The 17,185-nt window shown below is 37.9% G+C and overlaps 2 protein-coding genes and 1 long non-coding RNA gene across 4 annotated transcripts; 2 read left to right on the top strand and 1 right to left on the bottom strand.

Annotated features, from left to right (window-relative positions):
• The first annotated feature begins 794 nt into the window (after nucleotides 1-794).
• LOC106913664 (microfibril-associated glycoprotein 4-like) lies at nucleotides 795-12,783 on the top strand. Its single transcript, XM_088015291.1, has 6 exons — nucleotides 795-853; nucleotides 9,480-9,632; nucleotides 9,968-10,006; nucleotides 10,295-10,391; nucleotides 11,515-11,685; nucleotides 12,244-12,783. The coding sequence occupies exons 1-6, from the start codon at nucleotides 848-850 to the stop codon at nucleotides 12,495-12,497; spliced, it is 720 nt and encodes a 239-aa protein (XP_087871417.1). The 5' UTR covers nucleotides 795-847; the 3' UTR covers nucleotides 12,498-12,783.
• On the bottom strand, nucleotides 2,158-4,652 carry LOC148154347 (uncharacterized). Of its 2 annotated transcripts, XM_088015281.1 has the most exons (4): nucleotides 3,827-4,652; nucleotides 3,597-3,738; nucleotides 3,045-3,071; nucleotides 2,158-2,629 (listed from the first exon to the last, which is right to left on the bottom strand). In XM_088015281.1, the coding sequence occupies exons 1-4, from the start codon at nucleotides 4,635-4,637 to the stop codon at nucleotides 2,503-2,505; spliced, it is 1,107 nt and encodes a 368-aa protein (XP_087871407.1). In that variant the 5' UTR covers nucleotides 4,638-4,652; the 3' UTR covers nucleotides 2,158-2,502. The 2 variants fall into 2 exon arrangements, with proteins under 2 accessions (XP_087871407.1, XP_087871406.1); XM_088015280.1 differs by lacking the exons at nucleotides 2,158-2,629; nucleotides 3,045-3,071 and having other exon boundaries at nucleotides 3,268-3,738.
• LOC148154348 (uncharacterized) lies at nucleotides 3,077-3,502 on the top strand. The gene is made up of 2 exons (XR_015766016.1): nucleotides 3,077-3,274; nucleotides 3,394-3,502. It is a non-coding gene; the product is annotated as an uncharacterized LOC148154348 (long non-coding RNA).
• Nucleotides 12,784-17,185: the final 4,402 nt, after the last annotated feature.

Below are 17,185 nucleotides of genomic sequence, written 5' to 3'. Positions count from 1 at the left end.
AGAGAGAGAGAGAGAGAGAGAGAGATAGATAGATAGAAATAGAGAGAGAGAGAGATTAGTTAGACCGGATGTGCGCTTTTATTGTGAAAGCAGCACGTAAATAATGTCTTGAGCGACCGCGCACTTGTATATTGTGTTCTGGGCCGGCTGGAGGCAGAGCCGGCTAATCGCTCCTTTTGATTTAATTTTCTCCTCGGTGCAGAACTCTGTTGCAAAGGTATGTGGCTAATTGTTGGGGGGAGTTTAGCTGTAGGGAGGATGTCTGGTCTTCTTTTCTAGGCGACGGCTCTTCTCGGTTCATGTGCCCCAGTTTTCTTACTGTGGTCAATGTCCCAGAACCGCACAAGGTGGAGGGGAGGAGGGTGTGGGGATTAGAGTTTGTCAGGGGCCATCGTTTGGGGATGGCTGTTCTTTCATTCATGAGGGTTTTTTCTCGTTATTGTTTAAGCTACCTATTTTTTATGTCACCAAACCGCAGATTTTCAGTAACTTTTTGTAAATTCATGGAGGTTTACTTGGAACGCTCTCTCACAGATTGTCAAGCTGTTATCAGCTTTACTATGAGTGATTTCAGAATAGTCTCCCTTAATGTAATGGGAATAAATAATGTGATAAAAAGACAAAATATCCTAACATTCTTGAAAAAGGAAAACACAAAAATAGCATTATTGTCTGAAACCCACTTAACCGACAATGAGCACCTTAAACCTAAGAGGAATTGGGTTAACGAATTAATTCATTTAAACTGTTTTTCACCACTAAACTTTATTTATTTTTATTGTATTACATTTCAGCAGTGATCCACACTGACTCCAGGTTTTCAGTTTTATCCAGTTCAACAGTAAGGATGAAGGTAAGCTTGTATTTTCAACTGTAAAGATTCTTGGGTAAATCAATCATCACTGTGAAGATGAATATTGTAGGTCAGCTAAAAGTCGCAGGTCCTCGAGGCTTGGAGTTTTCCACTCGTGATCCAAGTAAGAACAATCTCAGAGACATTAAGGATAAAATTTTAACAAATTATGAAACATTAGTGCTCAATAAAATATGTAACAAAAAAAAAACATTTGCATTGCTCTTTGATTATTTGAAATGTTACAGTAGCCATTTGTTTAAAAACTCCCTGCATATAATTGGCTCTGGAAAAACCATTCCTGAACAGGATTGGACAAATGAGTTCAACTGGAGCTCTTGCACTGTAAAAAAAAAATGTCATTTTTACGGTAAAGTACTGGCAGCTGTGGTTGCCAGAACTTTACCATAAAAATTACAGTCAGACAATTTTACAATTGCTGATTCTACAGTAATAAATTGTGTTTTATTCAACCTTTTACTGTAAAAATGACAGTTTTTACCATTGAAATTGATCAAGTTGTATCCTAAAATTTACATTAAAACAATATTGCAAATACAGTTAGAGCCATGAAATATGAAAGTATTTTGCTGTAAAATTAACAATCTAAATTATAAAATATGTCACTGAATTCCTGTATAATTACAGGGTTTTGTCTGTATTTTAAACAGTAATTCTCTGGCAGCTGTGGTTGCCAGAATTTCACCGTTAAAATTACAGTAAGATATTGTTTACAATTACGATAGATGAGTATTGGTGTTGCTGATTCTACAGTAATAAATTGTTTTTTTTAACCTTTTAATGTAAAAATTACTATTATTACCATTACAAAAAATGACATTTTGTCCTAAAATTGATCTAATATGCAGTTCATGACATGAAATTTGAAAACATTTTACTGTAAATTTAACAGTTTTACCATGCAAACATTTCCCTAAATTACTGTATTAATACGTTTTGTCTTTATTTCTCAAAGGGAAAAACCTGTAAAACTGTAGGATATTTATCCTTTTCTTTAATGGTAAAAGAGCACCAGTATTGCTGATTTTATGGTTAATTACTGACTTTGAAGCCATAATGTTATATAAAAGTAAGAAAAAAGAAACTTTTTGGCTAAAAATTAACATTGAAACATTAAAGAAATGTTTAGTTAGTGCAAATTGTGAAATTAAAAAGTGCAAATTTACTTGGTAAAATTATCAAATCGATTATAGCAGCTAAGTAATGTGCTACCAGTTTTGTCTCATGGTAAAAACATGGAAAAGTATAAGTAAATTTTACATAAAATATCCAATAAACCAAACTTCATTGTATTTTTTCCATTTAATGAAAACTTTTTGGGCTGTACAAACTTCTCACAACCCTGTGAACAGTGATTACAAAGAACTTGTAACACATCTTCCAAAAAGCAGCAAGCACTTATATTAGTACAAAAGTTTGAACAGATATGACACATTATCACTTCAACCCCGGTGCAATGTGTTTCAAATGAATAATCCATATGTCATATGGAATTGGCACATACACAGAAATAAGAACTTTCTAACAAATGGATCAGGTCAAACAACTCCTAGTCACATCTAAACAGTCTGTGCTGGGCACCACAACATAACATTACACATCATATCACATGACTCACAAAGCATGGTCTAAGTCCACTCATGGTCTGCAAGGTCAGCGATGAGTGCGAGGACTCTTGGGTTGACCGCCAAGATCTTCCTCCTCTTGCTATGCTCAACTTTTGTTCCTCTCTCCGGATTAATTGAAAAGAAACACCTTGAAGAAAAGAAATTTTATTGCATTTAATGTTATGTTTATAAATGACTTAACAGAGAGATATCACGAGATCCAGCTTTGTGGTCGCTGGATTCAGTGGCAGAGCCAGAGGAATATTTAGTGACAGGCTTTTGTGCCTATCCTGCTTCACAAACAGATTGAAGAACTCTTCTGTGTCCATGGCCATAAAAAATATACAATTTAAACACTGCTCAGCAACAGCAAAGAAATGATAAAACATTTTTACAGTTTCTACTGGCATTATTTCTATCACGAATATTTAGATTTAGCAGTTTTTTCCCCTCCAATTGTTTTTTGTATTTATTATATTTCGGTAACTAGTAATATTCTGATCTATATTGTGAAAACTTTATCTTGCTGGTAAATGTAGACTGTGTGTAAGTATAAGAATTACCTCTGGAGGAACTCCAGTGTTGACCGCTGTCAAGTTAAACAGCAAATGGTGTATTTGTGTGAGTGCAACACCATCTCCACCCAGCTGGCACGTGCCTCACAGAAAATCAAGCACACCCATCTTTCTCACTCGGGCCTTCAGGAGCCTATAAGGCAACTCAGCACACCTGTGTTTGAAACAATCTCTACAAACAAAGACCTCATCTTCAAGCTCCTGCAGAAACACCACTGGTAGGAACTGAACTTTAAACCTGCATTCGGAGGACCTAGCTGGCTTTACAAAAATGGATTTATGAAACTAGTTTATTTTTTGATGACTTAAAAGTAATTTGTAATTTGTTTGTTTGTAGGTTTTCAACCTGCTTGGGTGTCATGTATTGAAAAGTACAGTGATTCAAAGAAAAAAAAAGAGAAAAGATGACACTGATGACACTTAAAATAAAAAGATGACACTGAGAAGAGTTGGTCCTGGATTTCTTGATGGGAGCAAGCCCTTTTCAAGTTTGGGCAGAAGCTAAGGTGATTTGTAGAGGTCAAAAAACTTGACAACCGCAGTCCCACTGGGTAGTGTATATTGAAACAGTAGTAACTGCCAAACATCAGGCAGATGGCACAGGAGAAGGCAGTGATGTGGTCATTGATAATCTTCTGATCAATACTCAACATGAAGCAGTCCGCAGTGAAGCAAGAGGACCCTTTGAATAAAAAACATGAACAAATATATATCACAAAAAGCCCCTGTGTGAACCATTCAACTACTTTGTCAACTTGGTTCAGACATACCACACACAATAAGGCAGGGTGTTGCTGGCACATTCTCCATCTCAACCTCTTCAGCAAGGCTCGTCTTCTCAACATAGTGGAACATATGCTCTTCCTTCTCACCAAAAAAAGCAAGTAGAAGAAGAATCATCTCTGTACAACCACTGGACTGACCTTTTTCACTTGCTAACTTGAGGAGAGACTCCAGAATTTGTTTTTCTTTCTGAGCAAAAACAGTTTTAAGGAAGTTGAGGATGCGCTCCCCCTTTTTGTCCAGATTGGTAAAGAAGGCTTCCATCAGACTGATGCCAGTAAGTTGCTGGAAGTGTTCTCCCATGCCAGTTTCATGGAACAAAAAAGGCCATTTTTGGCATAGCTTCAGGATGCTTGTACCTTTATTGATGTCCTGTCGTTGCATGTAATAGGTGGACTTGATAAGTTCTTTCACATCTTCTGTAGCATATTTTTTGTCTTTGAACATCTTTTTCATGTCTTCTTTTTTCTTAAGCTGACTCTCTACAGTCTCAGAAAGGGGCAAAAACTTTGGCGCCCAGTTGACACAGCCATACGTGTCTTGAACACTGGCTTTCTGCTCAGCCGGTATCTCATCAGTGTCATTATCTGATTCTGCCTTGCGTTTAGTTATCTTTGGTGTGTCTTGTCGTTTGACATTTGCAATTCTTGCCTGAAGTTGTTTTACCAAGGAATGATAACCAAGTCCAATAACGTCACCATCAATGACATCCTTAAGTGACTTTGGATACCTGCTCACCATCCTTTCTGCTATTTCAGTAGTGTTGCGTTTGGTTGGATTCTTGCAAATCAGCATCATTTCAGAGACAATAATCCTCACCATTTGTCTTCGAAGTCGTGCACTTGGCCTTTTCTGTCGTTCCAAAGTCTGTATCAGCTCTTCTGGAAGCTTCTGCCACGGTATCTGAAAACTGTCAACCCAGGTTGGCAAAACTGGGGAGCAGCTCAGGGAAGGCGATGAAGTAGCAGCAGACGATGGTTGTGAAAGTGAGGCTGCAGATTGAGAGGACTGAACGGATTGAGGAGAGGAGGATGCCCCGCCTGAAGTTGAAGCCATTGAGTCTGGAAAGGTACAACACATGAAATTGAAAAACATTAAATATAAGTATACATTGTTGTCCTTGTCAAATAAACAAACATATGAAATGTGATTGAAATTTGTCTTTGTTGACCTTTCATTTTCAACTTTGATCTGTAGGTAGGTGTAAAGCACATGTTTTGATGCAAAAGTTACACAAGACTTTATCTCAAAATACTTACTATTTTGGGCCCATGCAGCAACCAGTCTTCTGGCCTGTATGGGCTTCAGCACAGGCAATAAGTCTCCTTCGGTAATATACTGGAAATCATCTGTGGTTGTAGTGCCGAGTTTCTCCAACACATCCTCTAAAGCAGCCAAAACCTCCTGTGAAAGACCAGGAAGCACTGCTCGAATGGCATCCCGGATGTCCTTTTGTGTATCCATCATATCTGTTGAAATACAGAAAACTAAAAAAAGGTTGATCTCTGAACTATTAATATCAAGCCTTTACACTGCCAAAACACTATGCTTTAATGGTACAAACCGATTCCCATCTTTTATGTAAGACGACAATGGCCACATGTCAATCAGTTTACTAATGTGTCTGCATTCTAATCTTCTTGTTTCATCCTTTACAAAGTACATGTGGTAGTGTGGAAGAAATTCTCCACGATACACTCTCATCAGAAAATGAAGTGCAGATTCATCCTTCACCAAAGTAAGGATGAGTTCACCAAACTCCAGTGACTCATCATTCCTACTGACTACAAATTGGCCCTTCTTGTACGTTATTCCATTATACTGCACATCTGTGGGAGTCATTGTATTTATTTCAGTGAAACCAAAATGAAGAACTGCACCTTTAACTTCCTCACTGTACAGTTCTACATAAAATGGTGAGCCATCTTTTATTAGCAAGGTTGGGAGAGTCACTGTTCCAGCAGAAAGAAAGGCCTGTAACATTTGATGTCTCTCTGAAAGAGTCAAACACAGATTTTTGAAGTTCTTCAGTTGTCTGGCACATCTTTTGAAGTAACTATGTTTGCTCTCGAACCGCATGGTCCAGAGCCTGATGAGTGGACCAAATTTCAGAATCAGCCCTGGATAGTGTTGTAAATAATGATGTTTAGGTCTCAGTGTGTTATCTGGAAACAATACCTTCCTGGTTTCCAAATATTCCTGGATGAGAACATTCAAATATGCAACCTGAGGCTTGGAAATTTGCTGAGCACAAATCAGGTCAACAATATCCTTAAGCTGCAATGTTAACTGCCAGATATCATCTTGTGAATCCTGCACCTTATCACCAATTAACAGAGGCAACAGTCTCAAGAAATTCCAGTTTTGTACTGCTTGTCCACTGAGTTTCAATGCTTTTGGAGTGACAGCACAAGGTTTGGAACAAGCATCTGTTGCTTTGTATTTGAATTGTCTGATGCGCCTGTTCAAAATTGTGTATGTCAGCCATTTCTTTTTGACAATCATGTATTTGAGATAAAGGGCAACATCATATGAGAGGACACCCTCGAAGATGTCATGGCCAAGACAAGGGGGCATGCCTGGTGAACAAACATTAAAGTTCTCTAAAGTATTAAACACTGACCTGAACTTTATCCCCTGTACTTCTGTCACATCCTCTCTTTCCAGCTGTTCAGTGGCAGATTGATATGTTTCTGGAGTCCGCTCTGGTCCAATGATAGCAGGATTTTCACTTTGAAATTCAGACCGAGTAATCAGACAATATCTGCAGAAGTACTGAGATGTACTGAAATTTTCCGTAAAACCCCCGATGCAGTGAGAGCCCAAGTTGTCTCCAGCAATGCAATACAGTGCTCCTTTCACAACTGATTCATCTGCCATAGTTATCCCATTCTCCTCTAGTATTTTCAAGTCAGTCAACAGTTCTGAAAAAACTCTGGAATGGCCAAATTCCTTGAAATCCTTCTCTCTACACAACAAGACCAACTGCATATGATCAGTATTTGATCGGACATGGGGCGGCATATTGAGTAGAGAAAAGTAAACAGCCAAGATCTTGTGCTTTTTTTTGCAGATCCCAATGGATTCACAACTTCAAATGCATCTTGATAGAGAACCAGCTTGAGACAATTTGGGTTTTCTTGAAAAAATACGTTGGACATAAACACCTTACCATCGTCACAGTCAGAGAGAACATCAGCTTTTGAAACGCCATGAGCCATCATTAGGCCCTGCCAATATTTGGAATCTAACATACCTTTTAACGTATTTAGCACAGGAACATAGTATGCAAATCTATCTTTTCTGTCCTCATCTTTGCCCAACAACACTTTTTTGGGTTCCCCATATTTGAACATGTCTTTAAAACACTGGGCTCTAGAATAAGCAGTTCTCATTGGCCCTGTGTGGCAAGCTGAGAACAAGTCCGACTGTTTTACTGTGTCACAGATTTTTGCAATGTCTTCATCTGCAAATGACATTTCTTTAAGAAGCAAGTTCAATCTATTTAAAGAGTATGTCTGTCCCAATTCATGTATATTCTGCATCTCTTCTACAATGTTTTGAATGGTAGATGATGGAAGAAGATGCTGTCCCTGTAGTTTTATGTAAAACATACATACATTTCTAAGATACAAGTCACTGAAATTTGGTCCATCTATGACTGTGTCTTCTGCATCTGGCACACTGGAATCTTTTTTGGTAGCACTTGCAGCACTCTGAGTATCTTCATTACTTGTTTCACAAATCACATTTTCCAAAAAATTTTTATGCTTCCTGGAAATGTGAGAGGTAAAGGAAGATTTTACACGAAACACAGAGGTGCACCCTTTCACAGGGCAAGTTACTTGGCGCCCCTCTACTATATGCTCCTTCAAGTGAACAACCAAAGCTTTTATCCCTTCACACTGCCATTTACAAAGTGGAACTGTGCATTTTAATGTCGTTACACTTGTGTCCAGAGCAAATGTTGGCATGCTATTATGATGACGATAGAAGTGTGCTTTTAATGCTGCATAACCAGTACACACCTGCTTGCAACCGGCCGCAACGCACTTGAACATACGCCTCGGTTCGTTGCGATGCAGTTTGCAATGGAGAACAAAGGCTTTAACAGATTTAACTGTTTGTGCACACAGATTGCATGAATACATCTTAAATATCTTACTTCGATGGATAGCTTATAGCAATGGCGATACAAAACAGATGTTAGCAATAGCTTTGTGGAGAGGCTAACTTTCCACAACTTTTTTTTTCCTCGTTTACAATGAAATTTCTTTTCAACCAAACGAATGCAATTCAAGCTATTTGTTTTCTGACATTTTCCGCAATATTTCCTTACCTGAGAAAGAGAACCGATCAGATGGAGAAGGTTGAATGATGAAGTCTCTGCACAATCTGAGCGGAATAGCTGGAAAAAAACGCGAACCACCGACTGCGACGGGTCCTCAAATGCAGCGCGCTGATTGGTCCGTTCAAATCCACCTCTTCAAAAGTAGCGCCACAGCTCCACTGCGCCTGTCCGCGCGGACCAGGTGCAGGTGGACCCTGTTGGCCCATTAATTAAGACTGACTCAATGAAAAGTTAAACTTTTTGAATGGAATTATTTAATAGATTTTCGATAATTACAATTTTTAGAAAGGGACTGTATATTTTTCCGTATTACCAATACTCTTTACAGTTAAAGCCATAATTTATTAAGATAAGGTATGCAATAAATGTGCAGCATATTTCTGTTATCCCCATGAGCATATGTAAGTTTATAAGAATAAAACCCCAAAATTACAGCATTGACTCTTCGAATCCTTCCAGCGTATTTCTGTAATTGCCACAAAATCATGCCCATTTAACAGTTACCAACTGTATTATTCAGGAGAATTAAATGCAAAGGTTACAGCACTACTACAATTTTTGTAATTTCCACAGCAGTATGCATATTGAACAGTTTCGAACTGTAGACTTTATAATTATTGAATGCAAAAACTACGGTATACATTGCTAGAAAAATTACAGTATGTTTCTGTGATTGTCACAACAGTATGCACTTTTAACAGCTACTAACTGTATTATTTAAGAAAGATGATTGCAAAAACTACGGTATACATTGCTAGAAAAATTACAGTATGTTTCTGTGATTGTCACAACAGTATGCATTTTTAACAGCTACTAACTGTATTATTTAAGAAAGATGATTGCAAAAACTACAGTATGTACCACTAGAAATATTACGGAATGTTACTGTAAAAAGTATTACAAGACTTTATTTTACAGCAGGGCAATGTAAATTTTATGACAAAAAACAGTAAAAATTACATATTTTCATCATTATCTTATTTACGGTAATTACTTGTTAAATAAACAGTATAAAGCTGATTTCCAAATTACGGTATTAAATTTTCGTTTTTTACTGTCTAACTGTAAAATCTACGGACTTTTTTTACAGTGTGCATAATGAATAAAACCATTAAGACAGAATCCAGCATTAGTCTGACAGTCTGAGGCTGCAAATCTGGCAGCACAACATGCAGGACAAGGAACAGGGATCAGGGTTAATCTGACTAGATGGATGTTAATCAGTTAATCTGACTAGATGGATGTTAATCAGGGTTTCTTTGATGCTCAGAAGTTGCCATGTCTTCTAGCTGTCATCAGTTCTCCTCCTCTTGGCTCCACTGCTGGTCAGCTGTGCAGAGGTCAAACTGCCAGCTGACTGTAATGACCTCTACAATGTGGACAATAAACTCCCCAGTGGAGTGTACACCATCTATCCAAGTGGATCTACATCTGCTGTTCAGGTGAACTTTAAGTTTGGTTTGTTCATGAGAATGAAGATCCAGATTAGAGTTCTGTGCATCACCAAACCTGACTGGAGGTTAATCTGCCTTCAATGTGACTCGTCTTCACACACATTACTTAAACTGGATATTTGAAACTTAATTTCTTGATGTTTAATATGTTGTTGATTCAGTTCAAGCTCCAGTTTGTTTCACCTGCAACTAAAGCAGTTATTTATTGAGATGCAATTTTATTTAATTATAAGTTCACATGTTACTGAGACAGTAATAATATATATTGTTCCACTATATATTATATCTACTGCAGCCCAATTAATCTGTGTGTTTGTGTGAAGGCTTACTGTGACATGACCTCAGAGGGAGGACGCTGGACGGTGAGTGTCCACATCTACTCAACATGAACTCTGATTGCAGAACAACTTGGTTTATCTGAAGGTTCCTGGAGGTTTTCATCCAACAAACATCAAGTCCTGTTGAAAGAAGAGTCTTTATTTTCTTTCCTTTATCACCTCCCTGTTAAAAATAAGACTTAGTAAATGTTGTCATGTTAAATATTGATTATTGATATCAATTCAGAGTTGGTAAAACCCACTTCCTTTTCAGCCTGAGTGTGTAAGTGAGAAATTAGTTCACTCCTTGAACAGATTCCTTTGTTTGTCCAGGTTTTCCAGAGGAGGATGGACGGCTCCGTAAACTTCTACAGGCCCTGGGCCGAGTACAAGAGAGGCTTTGGAAACGCTGCTGGAGAGTACTGGCTGGGTGAGACACAAACCTGAACAGTCAATGTGTGGTTTGTTTATTTAATTAGGACAGTAATAACATAATTATAGCTACATTTGTCAGCATCTGTTTATTTTCTAGACTCACTTCTTCACTACTGTGTTGCTAAGTGATGGTGTGCAGGTGCAAGTCAAAATTTTTAATATCGTGAAAAAGTTGATTTAAATCAGTAAATCAATTCAAAAAATATCATTTGTATATTATATTCATTCTCTACACTCAGACTGATATATTTCAAATGTTTACTTCTCTTAGTGTTGATGATTATAACTCACAACTAATGAAAACTTGTGAAAAGGTTGAATATTGCAGAGCCCTGGTGCCACACACTAATCAACTAATTAACTCAAAACACCTGCAAAGGCTTTTTAATGGTCTCTCAGTCCAGATCTGTAGGTTATACAATCATGGGGATGACTGCTGACCTGAAAGTTGTCCAAAAGATGACCTTTGACACCGTGCACAAGAGGGAAAGTCACACATGTCATTGATAAAGAAGCTTTGTGTTCACAGAGAGAGAGGAAAGGGAAGAAAAGATGGAGTGGAAAAAAACTGGACAAGCAATCAGGATAACCACAACCTGGAGGGCATTGTGAAACAAAACCCATTTAGAAATGTAGAGTGGAGTAAAACTGGAGTCAGTGCTTCAAGAACCATCACACACAGAGGTCCAAGGTCAACGCAGACATCTGCCAGGAAGTTTTAGGGCACTTCCAGCTGCTGACCAACTTCATGGAGATGCAGATTTAATTTTCAAACAGGACTTGGGACCTGCACACAGAGCCAAAGTACCTGGTTTAAGGATCAGGGTGTACCTGATCTTAATTGGCCAGCAAACTCACCTGACCTTAACGTCATAGAAAATCTCTGGGGTATCATGAAGAGGAAGACACAATAGTGAAGACCCAACAATTCAGAAGAGCTGAAGGTCACTATCAGAAAAATCTGGGCTCTCATATCACCTGAGCAAAGCCACAGACTGATCGACTCCATGCCACTCTGCATTGCTGCAGTAACCTGAGCAGAAGGAGACCCAACTAAGTACTTAGTGTGTGAAAGTCTCAGTAAAAATCCAATTTTAATGGTTTTCATGTCTGTGCAGGTCTTGATAACATCCATGAGTTGACACGACTTCAGAACCATGAGCTGATGGTCGACATGGAGGACTTTGAAGGAAACAAAAAGTTTGCCCTTTACTCCTCATTTAGAGTTGATGCTGAGTTTGACGGTTACATGCTGCATGTGAGTGGTTTCAACAACAAAGGGGGCGCTGGTGAGTCATGAGAAAACCTCATCCTAACATTACAGGATGGATGGATGGATGGATGGATGGATGGATGGATGGATGGATGGATGGATGGATGGATGGATGGATGGATGGATGGATGGATCCCTGAGGGACTCCTGTGTTATTACATATGTATAACATCTATAATATTAATAATAAAGCTAATTTGCTGTAGTTAGACCATTCAGGGTTCATAAGAAACCACTTCCATTGGATTAAATGTGTTGTGTCAGTGATATCTATACCCAGAGTTTGTTCTTATGGTTCTGAAGCAAACAGATTGATGTTGGCAGTTCACAGCAAAAAACCTGATCAAAGTAAATTTAATTGATCTCATTTATAATAGCCTAGTAAGAGATTAACATAACTTCTTATGATTTATTTCACATAAACAACTTTTTACAAAATCAGTATTTTTTTGATATATGAAAAATAAAATCTTATTTTTGTCTGATGACAGGTTTTTTTTTTCATTATTTAAGTTTTCAACTCAATGTCTATTTTTATTCATATAGTTTTCGTGTCCTGTAATGATTTCTGCAGGAGACAGCCTTGCCATTCACAACGGACAGAAATTTACCACCTTTGACAAAGACCAGGACAAGTGGAGCAGCAACTGTGCGAAATCCTTTCTGGGTGCTTTCTGGTACAATACTTGTCATCATACAAACCCTAATGGGGTTTATCGCTGGGGGGCTGACAAGACTCTCCGTAATGTTGGAGTGGATTGGTTTCACTGGAAGGGATATGATTACTCCCTGAAGAGCATCAGCATGAAGATTCGTCCTGCCAAGTAAATCTGCAGGTCAAACATCCAGCAAAAAATGATGAGTTGCTTTTTCTTGTAATCAGTCGTCATATTTTACCTTAAACACGAGTCAAAAGTTGATATTATTACATCTAAATATAATCCAGTTGATTGTGCTTTAAATCTTTGGTGATAGTTTGCTACTGTAATCAGTTTCTCTCCTGCTCTGTGATAATAAATAAGAAGCAAGCAGCAAACAGAATCAACAAATAAAATAAATCATGAAATGTCTGTAAACAAAATTAAATTAAATAAAGGGATAATTGCAACCAAAACACCGGACTGAAGACTTTTATTATTCAGTTTTTGGTAAAATGAGAGAAAAGAGAAAAAATATAAATCAAACAAATGAAAATGATTGAGTTTCTTTTAATTTATCAGGCGATTAATTGATTTATTGTTTATTGTGACAGGCCTTGTTGTGTTGTATAAAACAATTCTATTTTTATTTTTGCAAAATAAAATCATTAAAAGCAGAAAATGAAACTAATTAAAAACAATGAACATTTTTCAACGGTCTTATAAATAACCAATTGAAAAGTATGAAATATATTGGTATAATGAGCCCTTTGAACAAATAATTGGACCAAATCTCCAGTTTCCATGCATTTATCTTCAGCCGCATTGATTACTGCAACAGCGTCTTCACAGGTCTGAATAATAAATCAATCAAACAGCTGCAGCTGATCCAGAAGCTGCTGCTGCTGTTCTGACTAAAACCAGGAAGATAGAGACATAACACCAGTTTTAAAGTCCCTACACTGGCTCCCTGTAGCCTTTAAATCTCAACTTAAAACCCTGTTTAGAGTTGCTTATGGCTAAATTAGGATTAGAGTGGGTTTTGATGTCTTTGATGTTTTTACTTTTACTTTTTATCTATTATTAATTTATTTTTATTCCTCTTTCTCACTGCCTACGTTTTAATGATGTAAATGATGACGTCCCAGTTAAACAACGTTTAACTGGGACGTTTAATAAGGTGGTGGTTTGAGGTGGTGAGGAGAGACCACCTCAAAGCAAAAAATGATGAGTTGCTTTTTACTAAAATAAAATGCAATCATTAGATTGAAATCAACCAAAGGTTGACATGATTTCCTCTAGCTTTAATGTAATTCAGTTGATTGTGCATAAATTTTATTTGGTGAGGGTTTGCTGCATGTATCCACTTTTCTTCTGCTCTATAATAATAAATAAGAAGCAAATGGCTATGTTTGATTCTTTTATTACTTTTAAACACACACAAAACAAACCGTTAAACCAGTTTTAAAATAGAAATTGAAACATAAACATCTTTAGAAAGTAAGTTCTTGGTTGTATTGAATTGAATTGTGTGAAACATCTTTTCTGCACCACTAGAGGGAGCACCTGTATAACTATCGCACAGGTCAGGAACCTCTTCAAAGCCACAAGTTATTTTTCTCATGTTTCTAGTGAACTACAGTCATCTAGAACAGTAAACTTATTAAATCAATATCCTCATGTTTACTTTTGCTTTTTAATTTTTCATAGAAAAACTTAAACATTAAACATAAGAAATTAAACAAAGAAGTTTTTGCACTAACCCATCAATCTCTCCAGCTTTGCTCCAGAACTGGTTCCTATTGTTTGTGTTTCCCCCTGACTCACAATATCATTTTAAAAAACATAATACTTAAATCTTAGCTTAATCCATTACAGTTTTGGCTGCAAGAAAATTAAGACGAGGTTCACCTTCTAACATGGTGACACTGATGTTACCATCACTGACCTCTAGGGGCTCTCTTCATGTTTGAGAGCTTTTCCTCCTCCATGTTTCATGTCTTTCTTACTGTCACAGATTCTCACATTAAGAGCTTCATCTCAAAACACCACATCTTTTTCCGCAGCCTCTGCGAATCAAAGCTTAAAACTTATGAGTGTTACAAGCAGGTTTACGTTTTGTTTGTTTGTTTTTTAACTTAAAGAATTAATCAATAACTGTTAATCATTATTGAATATGAAGAAATCATTTTTATATGAATTTAAGTGTTTTTAAATGTTGACAACCAGAGAAAATCAGTCCCAGCTCCATCATCAGTCTTTGATATCACAAGACTCCCAACAGCGACACCAAGTGGTTGTGATGGTCAAATGTTTCTGCGTCACTTTCAAAGCCTTCAGTGAAGCTGGATGGATCCACTTGATCTCCTCAGTGATGTCAGTGTTTAAATATGAATTAAAAAAACAGAATTTTTTTGTGATTGTCTGTGTTGTGCATCGTAGAAACCTATTTAATTGACATGCTTTTTCCCCTTCTTTTTATGAAATAAAAATTATTCTCAAGCCTTGTTTAACCTCCTTAGTTCAACTCCCACAGTAATATCTCTCATCTATTGGTTGTTGGGTTAAATGAATGGATAATTAATCAATCAACTTCATTTATAAAGCCCCCTTCATACTAAAAGAAGCTCAAAGTGCTATCCAGATCAATAAAAGCAAACAAAAACACACAATTACCCACCCATGTCAGATTTTTCAGTAACTTTTTGTAAATTCATGGAGGTTTACTTGGAACGCTCTCTCACAGATTGTCAAGCTGTTATCAGCTTTACTATGAGTGATTTCAGAATAGTCTCCCTTAATGCAATGGGAATCAATAATGTGATCACCTGGTGTTCCAGGTATCCAACAGTTCCAGTGTTACAGTTAAATAAATACAGCTCATGTAAAAGTGTTATCATGTCTCCAATTTCAAAAACTGTTGGAAATGTTCAGCAAGTTAAACTTCAATTCTGAGGAGTCACGTGATGCAGTGACCCTGAGCGGATGCTTGTTGCTAGGCTCCCATTTCTCTCGAGCCAATTTAGCTTATTTATGTATTTTTATCTAAACTAAACAGCTGTAAGCTTGTCTTATAGCAACCCGACATCATGTCCAACCCTAAGACAGCCAAATCTTTTGCTAATAAACCAGCTGAAGAGCCAACAAGGAAGAATATGCTAACTAGCAAAGAAGCTAACCAGGTAGCTCAGCAGCACGAGGTGCTTGCTAGCAGCTCTGACACTGTGGCTGCAGATATTTCCCAATGTGTCACTGAGAAGATTTTAGCTCTTATGGATAGGACGTTAAGGAGTTCACCACCACTTTGAACAACATCTTTGCAAAATTAGAAGGCAACACGGAGCACAACACGGAAGCAGAGCACCGCATCTCTGCAGTGGAGGATGACATGTCGGCTGTGGGAACCAGGGTGAAGGAGCTCTGGAGTCGAAAGTGGGCATTCTGACAGAGAAATGTACCGATTTGGAGGGAAGGAGCCGTAGGAATAATATCTTGATTTACAAACTCAACGAAGACACAGAAGGCCGACAACCAGTCTCATTTTTTGACAGATGGCTCCCATCTCTTCTCGTCTTAGAGTGTAAGCAGGGCGTCATCAGAGCCTCGGACCGCCGAGACCTAACAGGAAGCTGCATCACTCCAGAGATACATCCAGGATCCTGGCGGCGGCCAGGAAGCAGGCTCCGCTCACATACGAAGGCCAAACAGTCTTCATCAGACAAGGATATGACTGCTGCTGTCAAGGAGATGTGCCGTGCAGGTCCACAGGTGTGTGAGAGTCCAGAGCGTGGACAGTGGAGTGGGAAGACTTGCTCGACAGCTGACCTGTTGGTTTTGTTTGGTTGATCCGGTTTGACGCCTTTGTGGAGAACCTGGACAGTTGTATGTTGGAGCGACGTAGAGGTAGGAGATGAGAAAGACGGAGATTTTGAAGGGTGGACGTCAGTGGGAAGAGGGAGGGAGAGAGGTCGTGGAAGAAATAAAATGGATGAAGGAAAGGGCATTGGTGATAGCCAAGGCAGTAAACGGGAACTGGAAGGTAGTAGCTCAGAAGAAGAAAGGATAGTGAGGAGGAAGGTTGTGAGGGAGGAATTTAAAGTAATATTAAAACTGAAAAACGAGGAGGAACAGGATAAAATCAGCCCCACTGGGGTGTCAAGAGAAATTAAAAAGAAAATTGGAGATGTTGAAATGGTTAAGATTTTGAGAGACGGAAATCTATTGATAGTATGTAAAGATGTAGAACAAAAAAATAAGGCTTTAAATGTGGATAATATTTGCAAAAGATCTGTGCTGGAGAAGAAAATCATGGGAGAAAATAAAAAAAATAGAGGAGTGATTTATGGGATACCTCTAGATGAAGATCTGGATAAAGTTAAGAGAAGTGTTGTAGGTGCAAAAGTGAATAACTTGAAGAGATTGTCAAAAACAGTGAATGGAGAAAGAGTTGGAAGTTTGTCAATCCTTATTGAGTTTGAAGGAAAAGAGTTGCCAAAAAACATCAAAATAGGACACCTCAATTTCCAGGTCAGACCCTATGTACCTCCACCACTTCGGTGTTTCAAATGCCAAAGGTATGGACACATAGCAGCAGTTCGTAAAGGGAAGCAGAGATGTCCAAAATGTGGAGAAGATCATAAATTAGAAGAGTGTAAAGAAGAAACACAAGAGAAATGTTGTAACTGTGGAGGGAATCATAGAGTTACGTTTGGAGGATGTGAAGTAAGAAAGAGAGCAAAAGAAATCGTACAGATTAAAACAACTAAAAACATAAGCTATGCAGAAGCAGTTAAAAATGTGAAGGAACAGAAAACAATAGAGATTGAACAAACAGTGAGTCAAACTACACAGCAAAGCAAACCACAAACTGAAGATAAA

Source organism: Poecilia mexicana, unplaced genomic scaffold, assembly GCF_051168715.1.
Source record: "Poecilia mexicana isolate PSO_F unplaced genomic scaffold, ASM5116871v1 scaffold_18, whole genome shotgun sequence".
In the NCBI taxonomy this organism is placed as follows: Eukaryota; Metazoa; Chordata; class Actinopteri; order Cyprinodontiformes; family Poeciliidae; genus Poecilia; species Poecilia mexicana.
Note: the sequence above shows the minus strand (reverse complement) of the source record. Positions and strands in the feature narration are given on the sequence as shown.